We start from the raw sequence: 18,120 nt of genomic DNA on the forward strand, positions 1-18,120 counted from the left end.
TCCTATCAGTTTCTCTCACTCTCTCACAACACAACTCAATCAACCAACCCACAGACTTATCCTCCCTCTTCCTTCTCCAACTCCCAACTGACTTCCCAACAACTCCAACTCTAACTCCTCCCCTTGGGTTCCCACTAGCCAATCACTTCACACTCATTTAACCCTTTCCTTATGACCCACCTAGGAGGCAAACGCCACACCCACCCATCTGACTGGGTTGCCCCAGCTACTCTAGGTGGCTTCCAGCATATACAAAAACATGGTAAAACATTAAACCTTACATAGCTTCAGTGGCGTAGCGTGGGGGGTGCAGGGGGGGCCGGCTGCACCGGGCGCAACATCTGGGGTTAGGGCAAATCCACGGGTTAGGGGGCGCAAATCCATGGGTTAGGGGGCGCAAATCCATGGGTTAGGGGGCGCAAATTACTTGCCTTGCCCCGGGTGCTCACAACCCACGCTACGCCACTGCATAGCTTCCCTATACAGGGTTGCCTTCAGATGTCTCCTGAAAGATATATAATTTCTCATCTCCTTGACATCTGACGGGAGGCCATTCCACAGAGAGGGTGCCACTACTCAGAAGGCCCTCTGCCCTCAGAGAGCTAATTGCCCCACTCTAGGGGTGGATGTAAAGACAGGAAAAAACTTCTATAAAAAGTCAGAAATTAAAAGGAAAAAAAAAAAACACTATGGAAAATCATTTAGATTTTTATTTTTTGCTCTCCAGTGCCATCCTGAGCCCAGTTTTCTGAACCAGGAAGGGCGGGGTATAAACAAATTATTATTATTATTATTATTATTATTATTATTATTATTATTATTATCTGGTGTTGCATGTTTATAACTCATTCAAAACGTTGTTTCTTGACTAATGTAGCTGAGTTCCAAGTGTCCCTTCAATTTGCAATGCCCGTTAAGCACTAGTGGACCCTCCTCAATCAAGAAGGGGTCAAGCTAATAGTGATTCAGTATCCAACTTTGGCTGCCCTCCAAAAGCTTAACCACTTTGCCAACTTTTTCATCTTTTTGAACTATGGCAGGACCATGGTGAATAGCTTGATGAAGTGTGACTCAGTGTGCGTCAGTTGTGAAAAAGGGGAAATGCCATGTTAGGTATCTTCATCTCTTATTTGAAAGCAAGAGAGACCAGTATCATAATGCCATTATCTTGCGAACCACCCTTAGATCTTCAGATGAAGGGTGGTACAGTGGTACCTTGGGTTACAAGCACCTCAGGTTACAAACACTTTAGGTTACAGACTCCGCTAACCAGGAAGTAGTACCTTGGGTTAAGAACTTTACCTCAGGATGAGAACAGAAATCATGCAGTGACGGTGTGGCGGCAGTGGGAGGCCCCTTTAGCTAAAGTGGTACCCCAGGTTAAGAACGGTTTCAGGTTAAGAACGGAACAAATTAAGTTCATAACCAGAAGTACCACTGTATATAAATTTAATAAATAAATAGCAAAATATTTATACAAACCATTGCATCTGACCACACTTGGAGTATTGGTCACCTCACCTCAAAAAATTGTATTGTGGAGTTGAAAAAGTTTCAGAAAAGGGCAACCAAATTGATCAAGTTGAAGAAAGGTTACAACATCAGGGGCTACTTTGATAAAATGGGGGAAGGGATCAAATAGAGAAGTACAACATTCTTACAAGTGTGGAACAGTGGATCTTCTTACTCTTTCACCATAGTAGGATGTGTTATGTACTCCAAAGCCATCCCTGAGCCAAAACCGGGGTGACGGCCTATGAGATATAAGAATCTGCTCCTACCTGACAGAAATATTTATGCAGAAGAAAACCACTCCAATTATTCTCCCTATCCCAGGCAGCTTCCCAGAAGCATCTCAACAGGCACTATTTGAAAATGATACAAGGCTAGAAAGGTATTTAGGGAAATCCAATGGAGCAAAATATCCAAGTGCACTATTTAAATAAAGTGCTCCATATCTTTCACTGATACGTTTTCTGACCCGTAGTTCTCTGCTTCCTCTTTGCTTTAGCGCTTTAACATATATAAGTTAAAAACATATCAATCTGATTTCCAACCACGTGATCTGGTGGGTGAAGTATGTTCATGCCGTAAGCAAATGTCATATCCCAGGCATCAACGAAGCCCACCTTCAGATCCCGAAAAATGTCCTTTAGTGCAAGGTGCTGGGCATAGCCATGGAAGTCTGCAAATATTTCTTGTGCTATGGACACCTCCCGGGTGTTCTCCCCTTTGATGATGACTTTTGTATCTGGGCTCCTCAGGAGAAGGCGCTGGATGGCTCCCCGGGCATTGATTGCCCTTCGGATGAAGAGCTCGATGGGGAAGGGGCGGAAGTGCTGGCCCAGACCGATGACAACCACTGTGTCTTTGTCACCTGCCACCAGGTCAATCTCCCGAGCGACGTAGTTATGATCTCTTACCATATACTCAGAAGCAGTGACTAAAGGGTGGTTGTGTTTTTTCCACTGGATTTGGATGTTTCTCTCCATGTCCACAGCGATCAAATTCCGGTGCTTCCCAGCTCCATGGCTGTCAAGATATTTAAGGGCTAATGTGGGAACAGACATAGAATTAATCCAACTTTCTTTGTTCATTGACCTCTCAGAAGATACTGAGCTATTTATTTCTTAATGACTAGTCTACTCTCTTGCATCTGACGGCAAGGAAGAAGTAGGACTTGCCCATTCACGAGGATAGGTGAGGCAGTCATTTCAGGTGGCAGAACTGGTTTCCTAAACAGAATTAATGCAATAATGTCTGGAAGATAGATGTTGCGGGGTTGTTGTTACTATGTTATGTAATTTTAGGTTTTCATATTGTAAACTGCCCTCTGATCCTCGGATGAAGAGCGGAGTAGAAGTGAATTAAATAAAGAATGTTCAGGGCACAGAAAAGGATTCTGGCTTATTCAGAAATAGGAATGAAGCTGGCAGCAAAAGCTGCGCTGTGGTTTCATCTAGGTGAGAGAACTTACTATTGACTCTCTTTGTGAGATACTCGATCCATTGCCTCACAGTTGAGTCTCCCAGGAGGTAAATTAGCTTTCGTTCCAAGCAAGTGTTAATCCGCTCTGAAGTGTTGAATGTGGACACATTGCAGAACACAGGATGCCACTGGTTCTGCCAGACAAAGCCACTGGGAGATGGGGAGTTCATCCCAACCTCGCACTTCTCACTTGCCATAGTCTTCTTGCCTGAGAAATGGAAACGAGAGATAAGCAGTTTCCACTGAACTCTGTGACTGCAGCACAGTTGTGGGGGAACCAGCATTCTATAGTCTGTGGGGAAAGTCAAGGTTCCAAGGTGGAGGAGGAAGGAAATAAGAAAATACCTAGCAGAGGCAGCATTTTATTGTTGCCTATTAAGTCTGCTCCTGGCAAACAATATGCCAGTTCTGAAGCCAGAGTCATTTTCAGGGACTCTGAACAGCACAGAACAACAATTTATTTCTTTATCCTAATTATTTGGCCAACTTCTTTTATCACAAGAATTTTCAGAGGGCCTGAAAACAGCAATAAAGAATAAAACCAAAGAGAATTCAAAGCCAACAAGTCTCAGCTTTAAAAAAACAACGGAGGAAATATCTTTAAAAAACAAACAAAACAAAACTCAAAGATAAACCAAGATTTATCTACAGCCTTACCAAGGCACACAAAAAATTGGGTGGGGAAGAGATATGTAGGCCTGGGTCAGCAGCCTGGATGAGACTCAGGAAATAAGATTCTTAGGGATGGATGGCACCAAAGTTGTGACAACTTAAACTAGGAAGGGGACAAGCAAGGGAGGATGCCTTCACCCCAGTGCGGATCCCCTTTATAACATATACAGCACAACAAGACAATGACCCACTCCCCACAACAGTATCAATATGGCTAATATGACCCAACAAGCCCTACCCCAAACACACAAACAAACCACAATGCAACCAACTGAACGCAACCAACCAAGCTCTAATCTCTTGCAATGGCCATAAAAATAAATATATAACTAAGAGTCCTACCCTTATGATGCTGACACAAAAACCATACAAAAACACTGTGCAATAAAATGAAATAACATTATCCTTTCCCTCAACCGCATGATGACTATTGCAACAGTTTCTCATACTGAAAGCAAACGAACTGTGAAAAAAACTCTACGAATCAAAAGTGGAGATGCTATGCGTACTTCTCCCTGTTTATTTGTTTGTTTTGCAACACACACACACACACACACACACACACACACACACACACACACACTGTCAGCTCACAAAGGACCAACGCCCGGCTGTAGTTATGTACAAAAGTCTTTATTGAAGTTCAGTTTCCATTTCAAAGCCGCAGCGTACCGCTCTACGTCTTAAAGTCTAGACTGGCGAAGTCCCGTCTGAGTCTCCTCCCCCCTGACACCAGTTTAAGACTCTAGCCTTGCTCCACCTCTTCCGTAGCTCCTTCCTCCTCTGGGCCCTCCTGCCCGCTGGGGTTTCATCCTTTCTGGACTCTTCTGACGCTGACCCCCCTGATTCTTGCCCCTCCTTCCGGCGGGCTTTAGGACCTGGTTCCCTATCCGGGCTACCTGCTGTGCCGCTCGCCTGTACATTTGAACTTGGCGCGCGCGCCCAGCCGGTAACCTTCCCCTCGACCGTTCCCTCGCTCTCCGATGGAGGCGTGGTCAACCCTGACTCATCTCCTCTCGCTGGTGGTGAATACGCTGGCCCTGATACCTGGGACTCCTCCCCCCCACTACGCTCTGGTGGGGAAGCTGGTCCTGATTTCCAACTGCTGTTCTGGGAGTCCCTGCTGGCCCCTTGCTTCTGGGGTGTCCCCCTTGGGGCCCCCCTTGCCCTGGCCATCGGCGCCCCCTTCTGTGAATCTTCCGATTCGCTGGAGAGGCTCATGGAATCTCTCGGGCTACTGTCCTCTTCTCCTACGCTGCCCTCAGATTGCTCCCCCTCGCTCTCCATCTCCTCCTCTCCCTGTGCTCCCGCTGCGTCCCTGACACACACACACACACACACAAACTTTTAATAAAAAATAATTGAAAGGAAGTCCAACTCACTTCCACAAGCTGCAACGCTAATGTCCCCAAATGCCTGCGGGATCTCAGCTCCAATGTTGGACCTTCAAAAGAGAGAAAACATCCATTACAAAATCCAAGTCAGACTAGGTGTCCTCCTAAGAGGACTAATGGCTTCATCCCATCTCCTCCTGCACACACCTAAATGGCCTCTATGGGAAATGGAAGCCTTGCATAGGTGGATCATTGTCCGGGGCTGGGCAGATGAGGAGGAGTGGTGGAAACTGCCTCCCCATCCCGACCCTTCCAGGGAGGAGGAAGAGGAAGACAGTATAGATTTACAACAGTGGTTTGTGGAAGGTCACAGCTCAGAGGCAGATGAGGGAGAAAGTGGAGAAATAATGGGAGAGGAGGAGCAGGCAGAACTGGAGCAGCAGCTGACTGACACATTATCACTAGAAAGACTTCCAGACCCTCCATCTCCCAGAACACGGCGAGCCTTAAAAGTAGGAGAGCAAAGAGCTCAAAGACAGAGGGCACTTAGAGGAGGTGATGATAATGACAAATGAGGAAGTGGGAGAGAAGGGGGTGGAGATTCACTCAGGACGATGCCATTATCCAAGAAGCTGGGTTCTATAGCCTCTCTCTGTAAAGTTTGAAATAAAAAGGGACTAAGAAACTTTCCCTTGTCTTTAAACTTTTCTAGGCAAAGAGCCGGGAGCCACTGACAGCATCCTGACGATTGTGATCTAACAAGACAATTATTGTAGTGCCATGTTCTTATTAGATGCAAATGGGAAATTATATTGAAATGTCTCAAGGGCAGACCCCAGAGTGTCTTCACGCCATGGAGAAAGTTAAAGTTAAAGTGTTACCTTGGTGTAATAAAAACCAATTAAAATGGAGTCCAAATCCAACTCATCATGGAGCAGCTGCTGTAACTATTTGCCTGCTTATTCAGACGTATAACTTTTCCTGTGTGGTAGATTCAGGGTATGTTACTTCAGTAAAAAACTGTTGTGATAGTTCTTTGTCTCTAGTGGTGTTGAAAAGTAAAATTAGTGCCTGGGGTGTAAGAAAATAAGGGAACACACACACTGGAGAGCCAGTGTGGTGTAGTGGTTAGGAGCGGTAGACTCGTAATTTGGGGAACCGGGTTCGCGTCTCCGCTCCTCCACATGCAGCTGCTGGGTGACCTTGGGCTAGTCACACTTCTCTGAAGTCTCTCAGCCTCACTCGCCTCACAGAGTGTTTGTTGTGGGGGAGGAAGGGAAAGGAGAATGTTAGCCACTTTGAGACTCCTTAGGGTAGTGATAAAGCAGGATATCAAATCCAAACTCCTCTTCTTCTTCTTTCTTTTAAATTCAGATTTAGGGTTCTGTTCTGTTCTGTTTTCAATTTTCCCTTTCATTCTTCTAGTTCGCCTTTTTGGATCATCTCAACCCCCACCCATGGTAGCCAAGTTGAGCATGTGCATTTCCCACCCCCCATTGGTAGACTCCGACTACCGTGTCCATCTGTGCCCAAACAAAACAGCAGCAACTGGGTGGGGTGATGCATTTCCTTTTTTGCACTAAAATTCATTTTGCTGGTCAGCAGCAGCCAATGAGTTTTAATGACACATAAGATCTGATTCTGTGATTTACATAGGATTTTAACCAAAAGAAACAATGGAGAAGGGAGGGCAGGGGAAGCTTTCAGACTCATGATAAGAAATTGATATAGAAAATATGGATCAAATGGAAGTGTTGATGAGCCCATAGACAATCAACTTGCCCTGTTTGTATATACTACCAGCACCTCACACAAACACATTGCTGAACTGAAGAAAAAGAATTAAAGAAAGAAAGAAATCCCTGGGTCTCAGTGCAAGTGAAATAAGGGAAATGTTTACCCAGTTATGGCAAGCACAGGTGAAAAAGCACCTCTGTGCAAACTTTGTTCTCAGGCATTTTTCTAATGCCTTCTGAATGCCCAGGAGCACAAATGCACAGTTCAGAACTGTCCTCAGGTAAAATATTTGCATATAGAACAGAAAGGAACATACCTGTCAAAAAGTCTCTTTTCCAGGGCTGTGAGATATGAGATGGGCTTGTTGTAGGACTTCAGCAAAACAAGAGCTTCACAAGACACATTCTTTGGTTTCACGCAGTAGAAGGACTCCTTGTCTCTCCTGTCCAGATACTCACACAGTTCTTCTTTTGTTGCTATATTAAAACCACAGTCGCTGAAGACATCCAATGTTCCTTTTAAAAACCTGCCCCTGAAACCTATTTTGTTGTAGCCTCTCTTCCTCGCAGCCCACAATGCAGAAACGCCTTCACTGGGATTGATAAGCCGGAGAGATGCTCTGACTTTGCCCTCCCAAAATAAAGTGAAATTGACCAGGTACGTCCCATTCTTATGGTCCTCAATATGCCCAGATGCTCCGGCCTTAAGGCTTGAAGAATAGATCCTCGCTTGTAAGAAGTCTCCTCCATACTCCTTTCTGTTCCCCAAGTGGTTGTACAAATCCAGTCGAACTATCAAGGGATCTCCAATGCAATAAGAATCCTTGGGGTTTAATATTGTGGCTTTGCTGTTCTTGGCACTTGTGGTGGTCTTTATATCCTTGAAAGTTACATTGGGCATCAGCTGGTCTAGTTTTTTGAGAACACCTCTTACATCTTTTTCTTCCCATTCCATCCCACTGTGGCTTGGGAGTGGCGAAGTCCTCCTTCGGTTATCTTTGATTGAATAAGTTTTTTTAAAAGAACCAAAATACCTTAAACACACTTGTGATACTAAATAATACAATGACATTGTATTGTACATTATTCATTATATTGTACCACAAAATTCCATACCTGCTGTTTACATTTCTCAAAGCCTAAAAGGTCTCTATCCAGTTATCAACTAGAGTTGTCTGTTACCACTTTACTGGGGTGGGGTGGGAAATGTGCCTTCTTTATTAAAATAATACATATGCTTTGCAACATGGTTTCAAATGCTCTCTGATATATTCCTTGAAATAATGCCTTATGTGGTTATGATTTTTTTTAATAAAATAAAATCCTTACCATCTTCTGTAGCAGCATGAATCCTTTCTGCTTGCCCCATGAGACCTCCAAATATGGCAATCTGGAGCAATCAGTGAGAAAGAAATTATTACAAGCATTCACAAGGAGAGAATGAAGCTCAGTAGTATGTATTTTCATGCGGAAGCGCCTGGTCCCATTCTGGACTTTCCAATCTCAAAAAAGGATCATATAGCAGCCGTGTGAAGGGAAAGACTTTAGATTGAGATCCTGGAGAGCCACTGCCTCTCAGAATTGGTGATATTGACCTAGAATAGATGGACCAATAGTCTGACCTACCTAGTATGAGAAAGTTTCCTACAAATACTCTGCAGGTATTTAAGAGATTTTAAACCTTGAACCAAAGGTTTCTACTGATTCTTCCTTTATCTCTGCTCAGTTTTGGTGTGTTTTTACCCACTAGGCAGTAAATGGGCAGCTAAAGCCCTAGTTAAAAGGGTTTAAGAAAACTTTGTTGATAAAACAAGACAAAAAGCTTCAAGATAGTGCCAATCGCTCAATCTCTCCTTCTCCATCCTAAAAACATTTTCAAGTCCTTACTAACACAATATTTGTTGTAATCATTTCTCCAGAGAAACATAAAACTATTAATCAATTATAGACCTTTTTATGTACCACTTTCTTGGTTGGCCAACCATTTTTTATATATACTGGATACAGAAAATGGGGTGAGGATTCCAACCTTAGTCTCAGTTCTGTAAAAAGTGTAGCTGATGATGATAATCGCTCCCAGTGCAAAGACCAAGAATGCTGCTGGTTTCATGGTAGAAATGAAATGTGCTCTGGTCACCTCTGTGAAAGAAGCAGAGGGGTTTCCCATCAGTCACCACCACTTTTTATTTCTAGTTTTCCACAGAACTTTGCACCAGAAGCATATTCAACCGGATCTTGTTGGAAACCCGGTGAGAAACTCTTAGAACACTAGCATATAAATATTCCTGTGACAACAGGAATGCAATTAATAGAATAGCAGCTCTTCTTTGTTGTATTCTTGCAGACTTAGGGTACAATCTTTGTATTTTCTGCAAATCAAAAAAGGAAAGACTTACCTTGGGGGTTCACATAGAGAGACTTTATCATCTTCTGAGTGGAAACAACATCACATCACCAGGTGAAAAGAAGTCCCCTGCCACCTTCACAATATCTGAACCTGCCAGGCAGTTGGTGCTGAAAATGGCATCAGTCAAGAGGGTGACTCAGGAACCAGTACCTAACCTGAAATGATCTGTATAATTATCACCGTGAATGGAAACAATGCAGGGAGTGCAGGATCCAAATGGAACTGGATTTTGAGCAAAACCAGTGACATAGGCTTTGTTGACCTAACTCTCTCTCTTCGCAGCAGCCACAAATAATAAGGAACGCCTCTGGAGCTGAATCTCCTTTGGCCACTTAACCCCTTGTTCACCAAGATTGTTCTCCTATAGCATTTTCTGTAAGCTTCCCATCTCTTCCAGCCTGAAAGCCTGCCTACCTGCCACATAGCACGGTCTGCTCACACATAGGGCTTCCCCTCAACCCAGTCCTTGAGCCCAGGAACTGGTTCCATTCCTGAGAACAGAAAGGAAAGACGGAGCTATTTTCAGAGCATGGCTCACAAATTGCACCCAGCCTTTGGAAACCGTAATGACAGTTCACTTTAGAAGTGGGTGCTAGAGAATATTGTAATGACCCCAAAGTCTAAAGTCTCTTTTGCATATGGCAGGGTGGCCTAATTTGCCTAGCCAACAGGAACTTGATGCTAAACAAGACCACATACATACCTGTCAGGGAACTGCCATCGGAGAGACAGGTGGTGGACAGGCTCCAGGAGAATAGGAGAGAATCTGCAGCAGAAGAGGGAACCAGCAGGGGGAGTGCAGGAGTCACAGCGGAGGGGAGGCTCTGGGATGCTTCCAGTGAGAGTAGTGGAGAGGTAACGGGACCCCCTTTGGGAACTCCCACCCTTCGCCGGAAACTGTCACGCAGAGAGTCACGAAAGCGCATGTCTGTCAAACAGCTTTTATGTTGGCGTAAATTCCGTAGACGCCCACTGTCAGATTCTACCAGCGACTGACGGAGTCATGCTTTGGGGGCTCCGTTAGTGCATCGGTTTGGATGACCAGCCAAACCCCAGAGGGATCAAGCTTTTACGCACAAGCAGCTCATTATCCCATCACAGCAATCTGACAGTCTTTGAAAGCAGCTTGTGCAAGCAGAAGGCATCATGAGCGAACCAGGCGGAACCGGAGGAGCAGGAGCTGGAGCTGGAGCAGGTCCAAGCCTGGAACAAAGGTACAGGGCGTTGGAGGTCCAGCTGGCACTGCAAACGGTGAGGCTCGAGGAGAGGAGGGCTCAAGATGCAGATAAGGGGAAGACCACCCCACTTGCCAGACGGGTGCCTGGACTGGTGCAGAAATTTGGGGGGGATCCCCGGAACTATCAAGCCTTTAGGACAGAGATGCAATATGCTCTCAATCTACTGTTTGATGACTTCCCCGACGAGAACTCTAGAGTGGCGTACGTGATTGGCCATCTAGAGGGAGGGGCGAGGGACTGGGTTCGGCCCCTGATGGCAGCCAATAATGAAATCTTAAAGGACACAATGAAGTTTTTCCGCGCCATGGACTTGATGTTTTCCAGCGAGATCGAGCAGGGAGTGGTGCGCAGGCAGTTAATGGCGTGTAAACAGGGGAGCCGATCTGTACGTGAGTACTGGACTGAGTTCACCATGCTGATTCATAGACTTGGGTGGGACCTGGCTAGTGAACCTATTCAAATGCTGTTTGAAGAAGGTCTCTCTCCGGCAGTGAAAGATGAACTTTCCCGGGCGCCTAGGGCGGAGTCTATGGATCAGCTGACTAAATCAGCGCTGTCCATTGGGGCACGCCAGGAAGCTAGAGCTATGGAAAAGCGGGAAGGAAAGGGGGAACGTTGGAAGGACTTCCGCATTCCAGAGATTCCGGAGCAGCCTTTCCCGCCAGCAGAGCCGATGGAACTTGGAACAGCGCGCGCGCGCGCAGTTTCAAACACCAGTGAAGGGCGGAAGAAGGAGGGAAAGAGCGGCAAGAGATGCTATCTCTGCCAACAGCCAGGTCACTTTGCCAGAGTCTGTCCGCAAAGGAAGGAATGGCAAGGGATGGCGGGAACTGTTGGGGGGAAGGAGGAAGAAGAAATCACGGAGCAAGTAAAAGCCAACGCCTGGTTGCCAACATCAGGGCACAGCAGCCAGGCCAGGGAGTAATGAATGTGCCCACGCCGGAACCTCCAAGACCAGCGCTTGTGATAGAGGTGTTGCTGGAACTGGCAAACGGACACCCACTGAAGATAAAGGCGCTATTGGATTCAGGTAGCTCATGTAATTTCATGAGCAAAGAGTTTGCAGCTGCACACCAGATACAGACTATCCCATTGAGTAAGCCTTTGCAGGTTACCACGATTGATGGGAGGGAGCTGTTGGGAGGAGAAGTGAGCCAACAGACTGTACCAATGATAATGAGGGTGGCACGACACACCGAACTGATAGCGTTTAACGTAGCCACCTTGGGAGGAGCTCCTATTATCTTGGGTATGAGCTGGCTGGCGCTACACGATCTGCTAGTAGGCTGGCATCAGAGAGTGGTTTCCTTTGGATCAGCACATTGCCTAGAACACTGCAAAGAGGGAGAGACTCAGGCAGGCGCCAGGGCCACTCTAGCAGGGATGGAAGTGATGGACAAGGGGAGGGTGCCACCACAATACGCTGACTTGATTGACGTGTTCAGCGAAAAAGAAGCAGATAAACTGCCCCCGCACAGACCCTTTGATTGTCAAATTACCTTACTCCCAGGAGCACAATTGCCAGTGGGCAAGCTGTATGCAATGTCAGACAGTGAGATGCAGGAGTTAAGGGAGTTCATTGACAAGAATCTCAAGCGAGGTTTCATCAGAGAGTCACGAGCGGTGGGGGGCAGCCCAGTGTTCTTTGTGGACAAAAAAAACACGGGCAAGCCCAGGCTTGTATGTGATTTCAGGGCCCTAAATGCAGTGTCAGAACCAGTGACTTTCCCTATGCCCAGAATTGATGACATTCTAACACGGGTGAGAAAAGGGAAAATTTTTACCAAGCTGGACCTTAGGGGGGCATATAACTTGATACGTGTGAGAAAGGGGGATGAGTGGAAGACCACTATGTTCACCCCCTTGGGGGCCTTTGAGTACACCGTTATGCCTTTCGGATTACAAGCGGGCTCCGCCTGTTTTCAATCATTCATGAATCACGTCCTGGGGCCACTGCTCTACAAGAACTGCGTAGCGTTCTTAGATGACGTCCTGGTGTACTCAGACAATGAGGAGCAGCATGTGCGAGATGTAAGAGAGGTACTGAGCAAGCTGCGAGAAAACCGGCTGTGGGTGAAACTGGAGAAGTGTCAGTTTCATACCAAGGAGGTGGAATTCCTGGGGTACCGGTTGTCTGACAAGGGATTGGCCATGGATCCCAGCAAGGTTCAAGCGGTACTGGAATGGAAAACACCAAAGACCAAGAAGGACGTGCAAAGGTTCCTGGGCTTCGGAAACTTCTATAGGAAGTTCATCAAAAACTTTGCCCATTTAACAGCGCCCATCACAGATTGTCTTAGTAGCAAAAAGAAATTTGTTTGGACGGGAGAAGCGCAGCAAGCGTTCGAACGCTTAAAGCAGGCGTTTGCGTCGGAAGAGCAACTTTTGCACGTGGATCTACAATAACCAATGAGAGTGGAGACTGACGCGTCAGACCGAGCGGTGGGGGCCGTTCTTCTCCAGCCGGGAAAAGATACGTCTGAATGGAGACCGTGTGCATTCTTCTCGCGGAAGTTGAACAAATCAGAGAGGAACTACACAGTGTACGACCGAGAACTGCTCGCCATTCATGAAGCATTCCGGAAATGGCGGCACTTGCTGATTGGGGCGCAGCACAAGGTTCAAGTCCGAACTGACCACAAAAATCTGGAATACTGGAGAACAGCCCGAGTGCTGAACCAGAGACAAGTGAGATGGGCCCAGGAGTTCTCCAAATTCCACTTTGAGATTCGTTACGTGCCCGGCTCCGAGAATGTGAGGGCGGACGCTCTTTCCAGGAAACCTGAGTACTTAGAGGGGGAGGGAGCGCCTGAGGCAAGGCATGTAATCCCTGAAGACCGCTGGGTGTGTGGGGCGGCATTGGTGGGGCAGAGGGAACTGATAGAGGGTACGGAGAACGATGAATACGCCCAAGAGAAACTCAGAGAGCTCCGGAGGACAGAGGAGAACACAGGGGGGTTCGAAGAAAAGAACGGGGCGTTGTATTACAAGGGGGCACTGTACATACCCGACGGGGAACTGAGGGGCAGAGTACTCAAGCAGTTGCATGACAGCCCCACAGCGGGACATTTTGGACAGCACAAAACCATGTGGTTGGTTACCAGGGAGTTTTGGTGGCCCAAGGTGAGGGAGGACGTACGGGAATATGTCAGGGGTTGTGACAGGTGCCAGCGAGCGAAAGGAGAGAGGGTGGCGCCAGCGGGGCTATTACAACCCTTACCCACGCCCGAAAGGCCATGGGAGGCAGTATCCATAGATTTTATGACGGACCTGCCAAAATCCAAAGGCAAAACAGCTGTCATGGTGGTGGTAGATCAATTAACCAAGATGTGTCATTTTATAGCTTGTTCACATGCAGTCACAGCGGAGGAAACCGCCAAGTTGTTTGTAGAACATATTTTCAAGTTGCATGGCGCCCCCTTGAGGGTTTTGAGCGACAGAGGGAAACAATTTACTTCCAGGTTCTGGAGGAAACTTATGAGCTTACTGCATGTAGAACTCAATTTTGCAACTGCCCGGCACCCAGAAACCAATGGGCAAGCGGAAAGGGCAAATGGGGTTTTACAACAATACCTGAGGTGTTATGTAAAAGACAGAGAAAATGATTGGGTGGATAAGTTACCTCTAGCAGAATTTGCCTACAACAACGCGGAGAACGTGTCCACAGGGATGAGTTCCCTTCCTGGCAAATTATGGGTGTCACCCCCGGGCATTCCCAGGAGAGGGAGGGGAGAGGTGGAGCGTGCCGGCGGCGGAATATTTTTTTGAAGAGATGGAGGCGATCCACCGTCAGCTTCAACTTAACTTAGAGAAAGCCAAGGAAGAATATAAGAAGCAAGCAGACAGAAATAGGAGGGAAGGTGAAACTATAAGGGTGGGGGACCGGGTGTGGTTGTCCACCCAAGGGCTACCGTTCAAGGGCGGGAGCAAGAAATTGAGGCCCAAAAGATTGGGACCCTTTGAGGTCATACAGCAGGTCAACCCAGTGGCATTCAAACTCAGGCTGCCCAGTCACATGAAATTACACCCAGTATTTCACAGGTCATTACTGTCGCCGTACCGAGAGGGACGTGAGTGGGGGGAGCGTGAGAGAGAGGCCACCCAAACGCCCGTGATAGAAGAGAGAGAGCGCGACATGAACGTGGCAGGAATCATTGATTCCAGGTGGAAGGGGAATCAGGTGGAATATCTGGTAGAATGGGAGGGGGAAGCAGAGTCGGAAAACACTTGGGTACCAGCAGAGGTAGTCAATGACGAGGTTTTAATAGAAACATTTCATCAGCGTTTCCCAAGAAAACCGCAACCCGTGGCTCGATTTAGAAGGGAACACTTTGGGACCACCGATGAGGAAGGAGAGTTTGAAGGGTTCCCAGAGTCAGGGGTGGGTGAAGAAGCCGACTCCGACGAAGAAGAGGAAGACGGGGAGAGAGACGGTACGCCGTGGCTAGAAGTGTTAGAATCCTCGGACGACGAGGAGAGTTCCTTCAGGGGCTTTCCGCCCTCACCGCCAGTGGGAGAGGAGGCGGGAGGGGGTGAAGGGGGCCCTGGGGGGGAGGTGGATGTCAGGGAACTGCCATCGGAAAGACAGGTGGTGGACAGGCTCCAGGAGAATAGGAGAGAATCTGCAGCAGAAGAGGGAACCAGCAGGGGGAGTGCAGGAGTCACAGTGGAGGGGAGGCTCTGGGATGCTTCCAGTGAGAGTAGTGGAGAGGTAACGGGACCCCCTTTGGGAACTCCCACCCTTCGCTGGAAACTGTCACACAGAGAGTCACGAAAGCGCATGTCTGTCAAACAGCTTTTATGTTGGCGTAAATTCCGTAGACGCCCACTGTCAGATTCTACCAGCGACTGACGGAGTCATGCTTTGGGGGCTCCGTTAGTGCATCGGTTTGGATGACCAGCCAAACCCCAGAGGGATCAAGCTTTTACGCACAAGCAGCTCATTATCCCATCACAATACCATACATTTAAAGTGTCATTATACACCTTAACAGTCATGGTCCTCACACTGAGAATCCAGGGAGCTGTTAATGGGGTGCTGAATAGTAATAGCAATAGTGGTAGTAGTAATAATTGTTGTTGTTATTGTTGTTATTTACTGAATTTATATACTGCACTATACCCAGAGGTCTCAGGGTGGTTCACAGAAAAGATGAACAATGTGTGATTGTTCAGAGTTCCGAATGTGTCGTTCAGAGACCACTATCCCCCCTACAGAGCTAGAATTCCCCAAGTGAAGTAATAATCAGTTCCTCCTTCCAGCGAACTTTGGGAATTGTCACTCTGATGGGAACTAGGGTTACTCCCAGTTTATTGTGCATTCATCTTGATCTGTTTGCAAGAGGATATTTAAGGTTGACTGTTTATGGACATATACAGGATATAAGCATAATTGTTACCCATGTAAATCCCTCTCATCTAATCCCCCTCCTGCCTCCCCTTGACTATAAATCAATAAAATGGTTCAAAGGTGGCAAACACTCCCAGCTGTAAGCTCTTTATCCAACCTTTTGAAACTGTACAGCAATATCACATACTAAGTGGATGCTAGTGAACATTGCGATGACCCAGGAGTCTTAAAGTCTCAATTGCACACATTATCATTGTTTGTGATAATAAGGTAGTCCTGGGTGTCACTAGCTCACAATAGCATCTGTTCCTTTTCAGGTGTTTGCTCTCTCTCTCTCTCTCTCTCTCTTTTTTTTTTGAAAATAATATTTATTAAAAATTTTAAAGGTTACAAAAAGAAAAAAGAAAAGACACCAAGTTAAGCAAAAACTAAACAACACTAAACAACACATCACAATAAGGAAAGAAAAAAGAAAAAAAAATATGAAAAACAGAAAAATAAAAACAATTTAAAAAAACACAACGAACCTTCCCATAACTTATCTTTCATTTGCTTGTTTCCTTGACCTCCTCACACCTCCCTTTTTTGTATTCTAGTTCAGTTAGCTATTTCAGCAAATCCTTTCCACCTTTCCCAATTTTTATCCTACACTTTATCTTAATATAATGTACCTTTACCTTCCTTTTATCCATTAACAGTCTGTTTTCACTTAGTCCTTTATAACATTTCTGCTAAAGCCACATAACTTCATTCCAGCCTCCTTCTAACATTCCTTAATTTTACAATATTTCTGTAAATAAACTTTAAATTTCTTCCAATCTTCTCCCACGACTCTTCTCCCTGGTCTCGGATTCTGCCAGTCATTTCCGCCAGTTCCATGTAGTCCATCACCTTCATCTGCCATTCTTCCCGAGTGGGTAGATCTTGTGTCTTCCAGTACTTTGCAATAAGTATTCTTGCTGTTGTTGTAGCATACATAAAGAAAATTCTATCCTTCTTTGGCACCAATTGGCCGACCATGCCCAGGAGAAAGGCCTCTGGTTTCTTCAGAAAGGTATATTTAAATACCTTTTTCATTTCATTATAGATCATCTCCCAGAAAGTCTTAATCCTTGGGCATGTCCACCAAAGGTGAAAGAATGTACCTTCAGTCTCTTTACATTTCCAACATTTATTTTTGGGCAAATGATAAATTTTTGCGAGCTTGACTGGTGTCATGTACCACCTGTATATCATTTTCATTATATTCTCTCTTAAGGCATTGCATGCCGTAAACTTCATACCTGTGGTCCATAACTGTTCCCAGTCAGCCATCATAATATTATGTCCAACATCTTGTGCCCATTTAATCATAGCTGATTTCACAATTTCATCCTGAGTGTTCCATTTCAACAGCAAGTTATACATTCTTGACAAATGCTTAGTTTTTGTATCTAACAGTTCTATTTCCAATTTTGATTTTTCCACCTGGAAACCAAGTTTTTTATCCATATTATATGCCTCCATTACTTGGTAGTAATGGAGCCAGTCTCGCACTCTATTTTTTAATTTTTCAAAACTCTGCAATTTTATTCTGTCTCCATCTTGTTCCAAAATTTCCCAATATTTCGGCCATTTGGCCTCCATATTGAGTTTTTTCAATGCCTTCGCTTCCATTGGTGACAACCACCTTGGGGTTTTATTTTCTAACAAATCCTTGTATCTCATCCAAACATTAAACAGTGCTTTCCTGACAATATGGTTTTTAAACGCTTTATGTGCTTTGACCTTATCATACCACAAATATGCATGCCACCCAAATACATTATTAAAACCTTCTAAGTCCAAAATGTCAGTGTTTTCAAGAAGCAGCCATTCTCTCAGCCAACAAAATGCGGCTGATTCATTATAAAGCTTAAGGTCTGGCAGGGCAAATCCACCTCTTTCTTTGGCATTGGTTAATATCTTAAATTTTATTCGAGGCTTCTTGCCCTGCCGGACAAATCTAGAGATATCTCTCTGCCACTTCTTGAAACAATTCATTTTGTCCAAAATTTGCAGTGTTTGGAACAAAAACAACATCCTTGGCAATACATTCATTTTTATCACAGCAATTCGACCTAGCAATGATAACTTCAAATTTGACCATGTTTCTAAATCCTTTTTCACTTCCGTCCAACATTTTTCATAATTATCTTTAAATAAATTCACATTCTTAGCAGTCATATTAACCCCTAGGTATTTCACTTTCTTAACCAATGTTAATCCTGTCTCCTTCTGAAACCTCTCTCTCTCAATCACTGTTAGATTTTTCTCTAAAGCCTTGGTTTTCATCTTATTCAGCTTAAATCCCGCTACCTGACCAAATTCTTGAATCAATTCCAATACTCTTTTAGTACTAGATTCTGGCTCCTGT

The 18,120-nt window shown here is 45.5% G+C and overlaps 1 protein-coding gene across 1 annotated transcript; it reads right to left on the reverse strand.

Annotated features, from left to right (window-relative positions):
* Positions 1–1,046: 1,046 nt before the first annotated feature.
* Positions 1,047–9,324, reverse strand: LOC309331867 (NXPE family member 4-like). Its single transcript, XM_081844407.1, has 7 exons — positions 9,127–9,324; positions 8,760–8,869; positions 8,060–8,120; positions 7,048–7,726; positions 5,043–5,104; positions 2,978–3,196; positions 1,047–2,551 (listed from the first exon to the last, which is right to left on the reverse strand). The coding sequence occupies exons 1-7, from the start codon at positions 9,155–9,157 to the stop codon at positions 2,016–2,018; spliced, it is 1,698 nt and encodes a 565-aa protein (XP_081700533.1). The 5' UTR covers positions 9,158–9,324; the 3' UTR covers positions 1,047–2,015.
* Positions 9,325–18,120: the final 8,796 nt, after the last annotated feature.

The sequence above is a fragment of the Podarcis erhardii genome (assembly GCF_964252035.2).
Source record: "Podarcis erhardii genome assembly, chromosome: 16".
Lineage (NCBI taxonomy): Eukaryota > Metazoa > Chordata > Lepidosauria > Squamata > Lacertidae > Podarcis > Podarcis erhardii.

Excerpts from the sequence above, each read along its gene's own strand:
- LOC309331867 (XM_081844407.1), bottom strand. The coding sequence starts at position 9,157 with ATGATAAAGTCTCTCTATGTGAACCCCCAAG. Across the intron at positions 7,727-8,059 it reads TCATGCTGCTACAGAAGATG|ATAACCGAAGGAGGACTTCG; the intron begins GTAAGGATTTTA and ends ATTCAATCAAAG. Across the intron at positions 2,552-2,977 it reads TCTCACAAAGAGAGTCAATA|CCCTTAAATATCTTGACAGC; the intron begins GTAAGTTCTCTC and ends TTCCCACATTAG.